The following is a 9,090-nucleotide window of genomic DNA, read 5'->3' as shown; positions in this document are numbered from 1 at the left end:
GCAATACCGGTGGCTTAGAAGAATTTACTAACTATAAATTTAAACTCCTCTTTACATATTCATTTAATTGACGGATTTTTTCAGGTAGTCGGATTGGAATAAAATTAAAAATCTCTAGAGAACCTTCGTTTTTTCTTAATATCAGTCCAGCCATTTCAGAGAAGATTGAGTTCATCGTGGCCATGTCATGTTACACACACAACCATGCAAAGACATTTTGCGACAAAGACGAACTGATTCAAATGGTCATTGAAACTTCAAAAGTTGGTTTTCTTTAAAACATCAACATCACAATGCTCACAGTATCCTATAAGAAAATCCACAAGAATCTGTTAAAACTCTAGAAATACTAAAAAGCTATAAACGGTTTGCGTTTCAAGCATCAGGTCCTTGATGTCCCGGGTTGACGATTCAATGCATAGGGCGCTGGTGTTACAAGCCAGTCGGCGTATATTCGAGCTCCGACCTAGAAGGATTCTTAGTGTCAGTAGGATCGCTATGAATTGTTTGCGAAGTCTGTTGAAAGGAATCCTTTTCCTTTATCTAGGTTAGAGTGCCTATAACCAGAGTGACGACATCTCATCCGTAATTTTGGCAACAATTCAAAACATTCCATTAGCTTTACATTGAATTGACAGGTCGTTTGCTCGTTTGGAACTGGGAGCTGTCATTCCAAACGAACAGCTGTCGCCACTCTGATTATAGTCACTCTAATCTAGGTTAATCGATCGTAGGCTTATTTGCTCGAACCGAGCAAGTTTGAATAAAAAAAAATTTCGTTTTAAGTAGAAATTAGTTCGATTTTATTCCATTACCATACAAAGAGGCTATTCGAGAAATAGTTTTATTATCTGCGATAATAGAATCAGCTGAGCTGAAATTGCGCGTGATATGTGCTATACCAAAAGCGATAATCAACCAGATTTCCGATAATATTGAGACATTGTTTGCGCAATTCTGAACAATAGTTATTGTTTGTTTAGTTAATCTTGGGTCTACTGTTGCGTTGTACTCTAGAATCCACGGTAGTGGAGGCAGTCGCTGGCACCAGTCGCATGTAGCCATAGGTGAAAAGTAGATGTGTTAGAAACGTGTATAGATAGTATACAATAACTCCATGATAACGTGGGGTATAATTCACTGCTATCCACTTGGCCGTTATCATAATTAGCGTTAACGGAATGCTTCGCTTCCAATTCAGTGGAGCAGATCTGAAATAAAAGCAAAGAATAAATATCTTCTGATATGAAATTTTGACTATTGAAAATTACTTCAAAACAGGTCCAACAATTGCAAAAGCAACTAAAGAACCAGTAAGGCGAACAATACTGAAGACTAGCGTGGTGCTGGGATTCAAATAAAATGGATCGTCACACCATTTGAAGGCCATTTTCACTGACCACTGTGGGTCGGTTCCTATCAATTTCTGTCCCCAATAGACTCCCAACAATACGAAACAAATGAGACAGCAGTATGCTATGCGACGCTTTCTGGACAATTTGGTCAAATGTTTCTCGAAACTGAGCGACATCGTTAACTTTGTCAGTGCCACACCCAGTAGAATCCCGAAGATGCATTGATGGAGGAAGTGACACCCAAAGTACATCCGCGAAATTGATATAAACAGAAGCATCATGTAATAGCAGACACGCAGACCAATCACAACGGATCGCCCATATTTTAGTCCTGCTTCCTCCAGCACGGAAAATATCACATACAGGTAGGTAGTCGAGGTCATTAGATGACCGGACGGATTTCCCGGACTTGGTTCGCACGTGTACTCATTCTGATATAGTGTTGGACGATTCAGTGAGGTGAACTCCTTGGTTTCGTGTACCCACCAAAAAGGGCGATCCTCGGCAAGTATCCTAAAAATAACAAAATAGGTAAATCAGTTGTATTACAATTATCGAAGCAGTTACCATTTCAACAGAGTGTTGAAATATTCTGTAAGTAATACACTCAGCAACAGTCTGGAATACAGCCGAGTACTTAATCCCGCCACCAAGGGGATGACGGTGAGAAATAAAAATTTCGGATCGAAAGCCCTAGTAATCGTGACCAAAAAGTCTTCGTACCGAGAAAAACTGGAACAAAAGGAAACCCAAATTAATCAAAACATTCTAAAGCATAAAAATTATGGCAAGCATCTCTTACTTACACATCCTGGACATACAATATCTGATAAATTTCACTCTTCAAAATATATCCGTAGAATTTCATTTCTGAACCGATCAATTTTGATCAAACGGAACGACCTCAATAACAAACGGAAATACGCATCATTGATTTTTTGTTATTGTTCTCTTGAGTTAACTTCGGGAAAATTGTAATGGAAAGGGTGTGTTGGTTTTGACTGTATTGTGTAATAGAGAAACTAAGCACACAAGCACTTTAAGTTTAAAATTTAGTAAAATAGTGTAAGGAAGTGTCAGGATCAGCTGATAGAACCAGGAAATTGAAGAGGTCGAAAAACTTGTGAAGTTGATAGAAAATCAATATTCTTTACTAATATGTCTAGCGCCACTGCGCATGATCTAAATGCACGTGATTTTGAATAGTATGTTTATTTGGCGCCCTCAGTGATGTAAATATTACATGCAAAGTATACGCTCTTACCTTTTTTATTTTCAGAAACTTATTGTTTAATTTCAATATCAATGGAATTCACTGTCTTTTCTTGTTAAAGATTTATTTTAACTCACTCGCTAACTAGATGGAATTGAAATTTCTGGTTTTCAACAATAGTAAAGCACAGGGATTAATATTGTTGTTAATCGTTTTCAAAAATGTAGGTTCTGAAAAAGAAATGATTTTTTTATTATCATAAATAATTGAAGAAATCGACGGTTATTAACATTTGAATTTTTTTAATAAACTTATTATCACTGCATATCAGAGCTGCAGCTTTTTGTAAATATGGAGTTTTGAAGACACACTTCAATTCCGGTGAATCTCTCAACAAGCTAGCACGTTTTTTCGTATTGGTGCGGTAAAAAGTTGAGTATTTCACAAGAAAGGAAATGTTTTCAACCGTACCATTGCGACTTGATGTTGCGACACATTGATACTATCGTTGATAGTCCACTGAAAGAAGCGTCCATTGAACAAGAAAAAAATCTTAACGGCGCCATAATCTTTGTTACTGTGCCATTAATCGACGTTATCTCATAGTTGTGTACGACAACTGGACCCATCAGTTGATGTCACCGAAAAATTAAAGAACCCAAACCTAAATTTGAAAACGAATATAATAACTTTGATAACTTTCTGTAATAACAAATCATGTTGATAGCGACTATAAGTTCTGAAATTGGGCACGGGTATAGCGAGATGGATAAGTCGTAGCCGTAGCCCACCTGGAATCGATTACCAACCCCGCACATAGGGTCAGAAAGTTTTTCTGGCCCGAAGAGGCCAATGACTTTCAGCTTAAAACTTCTATAATGGAAACAAAACGTCATAGAAAATCGTAAAATATTTTCTAAGTTGTGCTCGAACCTGTTCCAATAGTAAATAATAGTCATGGTCATACGAGTTGTTTTTGGTTATACTAGATCCGTGATCACCGGCGTACCGAGAAAATTTGGCGCCCGGGGCAAAATAAGATTTGCCACTCCTATCGGTTTAACGAGCAAAAAAAAAAACAGCTGAACACCATTTCTGGAAAGATGCTTTGGGCGAGCAAAATAAAAAAAAACAAGGTCCCAAGGATTGGTTTGCCGCCCCCCTAAAAAACGTTGCTCCCGGGGCGAGTGCCCCCTACACTTCAGTTATAGGAATGGATGATGCTGACTAAGGTAGGCCTTTTTGGTAATTTCCAGCGAATTTCAATAGTTTATGCTGGAATTCTAAGGAAAACTGGTTCTGCAGGATTTAAATTCATATATTCAGTTATATCAGCTGTTTTTCAATGATGGGCGAATCTTACAAAAGTAAACAAATCGAGTTTCTCTCACCTACCAATAAAATCTTAAAAATCCTGCAATTTTGCCTAGCAATTCGGATTCTCAATCTCGAAATCTCAATCTTTATAATATAAAGAACTATAAAGGGCGAAACTGTCATTACATTTGTTTACGTGAGTTTCGCCCTCCGTGTTTTTATGACAACAAACGGGGCGATATTTCAATTGCTAGTAAGGAAGGGCGAAACCTTTTTTTCTTTATTTTAGGTGGTTTCCGAGCCTTTTACCACTGGAAATAGTAAATGAGACGATAAAATTACTCGCAGATTAGTCTTATAGTATGTTCACATTTGCGCTGATATCAAGTGATATACGGATATACTTGATATCCGATGATATCATGTGCGATATCACTTGATATCCCATACAATTTGATGTTAACGCGTATCACCATTTTGGCATGATATACGGGATATCATGTACGATATCATCTCGAGTTGTCAAAAATCGCAACTAGCAACACGGATAAAGGCATTGAACACACTTATTTATGAACGTCACTTTGTGAGTGACAATAAACAATCATTATAATTTCGAATTTTTCAACGAATACTGGCGTTCGGAGACCATTAAATGCAAGGCTTAAATTATTGATTGAATTGTAGGAAAGAAAAGCAATATTATTGATCTAACTCCTTATGGGAACATTCAATATGACAACTTGATTGTCAAACGATATCATTTCGATCATATGTGAACACTTCCACGTGATATGCGTATCATCTCGGTATATCAAGTGATATAAGCGTTAATGTGAACATGGTATTAGTCGCGAAAACCAGCCAATTTCATGAAAAATGCGCAAGGGCGTATCTTTATAATTCACACAGGAAGCATAAAAGTAAACAAATCGAAAAAGGGCGAAACTCTTTTTATGTTGATTTATTCACTGGATATAGATAGAAAGTGGTAAAATTTGCATCACTTTTGAAGATAAACTAACAATTCATCGACTAATCATAGATTGATCTGAGAATATACGATAATTTCTAAAAACGATTTGAAACCAAAATCGAAACATTCATCGATGTTTTTCTCCATTTGCTGTCAATGTTAGATTCGCCGTTCTTTGAAAAACAGCTGATATAATTTTTTTTATTTAAAAATAAACTGAAAATCAGGACGAAAACATGCAAAATCGAAAAAGAATAAGAAGGAAACGAATTGACAATTCAGTCCGCATCTTCTCACTCAGTTCCGACAGATTTCCAAATCAACCTGTTGCAGGCGAAATTTATTCGGAATCGGTTGTTGTACTGGAGTACGAATTTATTCGGAATTCATTATGATTTCCACATGGAATTCCGAATGAAAATTTCTCGCCGATTTGGAATTGATTCGAAATTCATTCAAATCTGATAATATGGGAGTGATTAACACCCACATTATCAGTTCGGAATTAATTCCGAATCAAATCCGAGTGGGTGGAAAGTTTTCATTCAGAATTCCATGTGGAATTCAGTATGAAATCCGAATCAATGCGGACTCCACACTGATAAAAATTTGCACGATCAATTCATATGTAAACAGCACTTCAATTTAATTTACTTTTTTTATTTCAATACATAACCAAAGCGATTTGTTTTAAAATTTCATGTGCAATTTCACTAAGATGCAAGATTATTTTTCACTTAGCATTGATGTGTTTTTCCTTGGAATGTGATGTGTTTTGCTATTGAATCGAGCTACAGGTGTTAAACACTTCATTTCCTAGTGGAGAACAGAACAAATGTATGTGCAAAAAACTTGATTCGGTCAACTGTGTTTCAATTGAAATCTATGTGGAAATCAACGTGACATTCGTATGGAATTTATATAGAATCTAAAAGTAACAATATATCTTATCGTTTTGATGTGCATTTCGATTTCCATTAAATATCAACAGTTTTTACACTCATTTTATGAGTTTAGTGTACATTTTCATGAATTTCATGTGTTCTACAAGTAGTGATAGTTCAAATGCTTTGCACATGATGCTAACGTGCAAATTATTTTCAGTGCAGTGCAACAACCGATTCCGAATAATTTCACCTTCAACCGAGTAGTTCGGAAATCTGTCGAAATCGAGTGAAAAATAGCTAGCTGAATTGTCAATTCGTTTTCTTCAAGTTTTCGTGTTGAATTCGAAATAAAATTTTTATATAACTGAAATAAAACTGTTGAAATGTGATGAGTTCATTCGATCCGAGCGTAAAGTTTTTTGAGGCGACTAAACAAAGGGGGGATTTTTTTGCTCATGGTTTTCGGACGTGAAGAGTAGGGCTCACTAAACCGATCCCCTTTTGTATCGGGCGCAAATTATCCTACACGCTGCCAAAAAATTACCTAATTTTAAGTACTTTTCACTCAATAGAGGGGTTGCGTGCAGGAAGCCAATTTTGGGTAAAATGGGTTTTACTTGTTTTTGAGTAAAAGCATCAATAGTACTGATTAGGTAGAAACTACGCAAGCGATATAAAAATCAACTTGGGTAATTTGATTTCAGTTTTCGTTCGATGGTTCTATTCAGCTGCTGGAACTGCACCGTTGAGCGATCGAACGCATCTCAATATCTTCCATCGCCTGAAATGATATAGCGGTGTAATTATTATTTTAAAAAGAAATTATACAAAGCTACTCACACTGCGATTGATGACAATCATTGAATTATTCTTTCAAAACTGGCAATTTTACAAAATAATTTCACTCACTTCAAATCTGACCGATAGTTTCTGCAATGCAACACACAAAATTTTTTCACCCAACAGCAACTTATTGAAGTAAACTACACTGTTGAGTGAAAACTACTCAATCGATACAGTACTTTTCACCCAACAATTAAAAACATGCTTGATTACTTCACGTTAGGTGAATTTAAGTCAACCGTTGGGTTTTTTTTGCAGCGTGTAGGTACGCAAAAGGATGAAAAATCTAAAATGTTATCCCAAAATTTTCATAGATTGTCAGAGTTTAACGATTGATTGTCATTGGTGTATCAAAGCACTTTGGTGTTCGTGTAGAGAGACTTCATCGATTGTAACAAGCATAAATTCAAAGGACAAATTCATTTCAACAGACTGATATCAAAGTTGAAAAATAATATCAGTATCTACAAAGTTATAATAGTGAAAACATGCCATTCGCCTAATTTTTCATTTTATGCCAAATGACATTGATCAGACTTCGCCTGGAATTTCTGATTCATTAGGTTTTTTACCGTCACTGCTAACCTCAATCGGATGAACACTTTTTGACAGTCCAGCAGTACTGTTTGTAAACAGAAATTTCTTTTGTTTGTTTATTGACAAATTGGATCAGACCATTTACGGTCCGTATCGCCTAAATAAAGTTTTAAAACAGTTGTTCACGATTGAATACGGTTCGTTTTTGATATTTATTAAATAAAAGTGACTAGTTGCAAAGTGTAAAGATGATTGTTTTAGATGTGCTCTTCGATTTTTGTTTAAGCTTGTTTGTAAACAGTACCGCTGAACTGTCAAGGATGAATACTTGTTCATTTGTGTCGTCACGATAAAAAAACCTAATTACTTAATTATACAGGGTGTCCCAAGAAAAATTTCGAATTTAAAAATGCAATAATAAAAAAGCGGTTTGATAAATTTCAATGATTGGTTCGTGAAATTTTCATTAAAAATAATTTCGTTCAAATGATTCTCGCGGCTGGCTTGCCAGTAGCCAATCCGATCCACCCAATGTTTGAGCCTTATGTCATTAATATCATTAATTCGTATTTGAGTTCTCCAATTGTTTCTGGATGGTTGGCGTAACATTTATCTTTAACCGCTCCCCAAAAAAAAAAAGCTTCTCGGAGGCCAATTCACATCACCATTTTTGCTGATTATTCGATTTTCAAAGATTGTTCGTAGAACGTCGATTATTTTGATTGTTCGATTGTTTCGTATAATCATTTAAATCTATCAAACCGTTTTTTTATAATAGCATTTTTAAAATCTAAATTTTTCGTGGAACACCCTTTATTTTGTTAATAAGATTTTCGAAATCGGAATCAAGATAATTGAGCGTTAATTGCATAGAAAAATCGTTCCCAAAACGCTTTGCTTTGTTGTATTCCAATCTTCGTTTCATATTGAGTCTTCTAGGAGCAAGTTCAGCAGCTGCCCACATTATCGAAATGACGAAATGCGTAATGAATTCTTACTCGACTGCATGATTTTTCAGTGCTCGATCGGTTCAGTGCTAGAATTTTCGCCTGAGTTGGCTGCTCAATCAACCCGATATTCGCTCATTTTATGAATGTGTTAGTGCCAAATTTAGGCGCCTTAAGTCATTTCACTACACTCCAGCTGGAGGAATGGATGATGCTGACTAAGGTAGGCCGTTTTGTTAATTTCCAGCGAGTTTCAACAGTTTATGTTGAAATTCTAAGAAGAACTGGTTATTTACTAGTTCTGTATATCCGAAAAATATGAAGATTTAAATTTGTATATTCAGTTATGTAATGTTTTCATTTAAAAATAAACTGAAAATCAGCACGAAAACGTGCCAAATCGGAAAAGAAGAAGAAGAAGATGATGAATTGACAATTCAGTCCGCATCTTCTCACTCAATTCCGACAGATTTCCGAATCAACCGGTTGTAGGCGAAATTCATTCGCAATCGATGTTGCACTGGAGTAGGAATTGATTCGGAATTTCACATGATTTCCACATGGAATTCCGAATGAAAATTTCTCGCCGATTCGGAATTGATTCGGAATCCATTCGGATTTGATAATGTGGGTGCAAAATTCATATGGGTGGTCTATAATATAACTGAAACTGAAACAAACGTATCCCCAGCAAGCCGATTTAGTTTTTTTTATTCGAATAGTTCTACTGTCAAATTTAAAACTGGTATACGCTGCCGTTCTATTTTTGTATATTTGAAACATAGATAAAACGCTGCTGAGGCAGTTAGTTTATTTTGTTATAATTTCTAGATTTAAATTCTAAAACTGACATAAATTATGCATCTAGAACTAGAACACTACTGGATATGCCCTAACTCCAGTTGATTTCTTTTGTGTTCACCCTCCGTTACACCATCGTTCTAGCAGTGGGACATACGAAATGGTTTTCGTTTTCCTTCAAAAAAATCAGCACTGCTGTCAAGTACGCATCAAA

General features: G+C 35.8%; 1 protein-coding gene across 2 annotated transcripts; it reads right to left on the bottom strand.

Annotated features, from left to right (window-relative positions):
* Positions 1–780: 780 nt before the first annotated feature.
* Positions 781–2,508, bottom strand: LOC131430389 (glucose-6-phosphatase 3). Of its 2 annotated transcripts, none has more exons than XM_058595324.1 (4): positions 2,158–2,508; positions 1,923–2,087; positions 1,272–1,868; positions 781–1,211 (listed from the first exon to the last, which is right to left on the bottom strand). In XM_058595324.1, exons 1-4 carry the CDS (start codon positions 2,172–2,174, stop codon positions 980–982), a joined length of 1,011 nt encoding a protein of 336 aa, XP_058451307.1. In that variant the 5' UTR covers positions 2,175–2,508; the 3' UTR covers positions 781–979. The 2 variants fall into 2 exon arrangements, with proteins under 2 accessions (XP_058451307.1, XP_058451305.1); XM_058595322.1 differs by having other exon boundaries at positions 2,162–2,508.
* Positions 2,509–9,090: the final 6,582 nt, after the last annotated feature.

The sequence above is a fragment of the Malaya genurostris genome, chromosome 2 (assembly GCF_030247185.1).
Source record: "Malaya genurostris strain Urasoe2022 chromosome 2, Malgen_1.1, whole genome shotgun sequence".
Lineage (NCBI taxonomy): Eukaryota > Metazoa > Arthropoda > Insecta > Diptera > Culicidae > Malaya > Malaya genurostris.
Note: the sequence above shows the minus strand (reverse complement) of the source record. Positions and strands in the feature narration are given on the sequence as shown.

What these genes read in the sequence shown, in the direction of transcription:
- LOC131430389 (XM_058595322.1), bottom strand. Translation starts at nt 2,223, where the DNA reads ATGAAATTCTACGGATATATTTTGAAGAGTGAAATTTATCAGATATTG. An exon ending in ATATTGTATGTCCAGGATGT is followed by an intron (nt 2,088 to 2,161) that starts GTAAGTAAGAGA and finishes CTTTTGTTCCAG; the next exon opens with TTTTTCTCGGTACGAAGACT. An exon ending in ATTGTTGGACCTGTTTTGAA is followed by an intron (nt 1,212 to 1,271) that starts GTAATTTTCAAT and finishes CTTTTATTTCAG; the next exon opens with ATCTGCTCCACTGAATTGGA.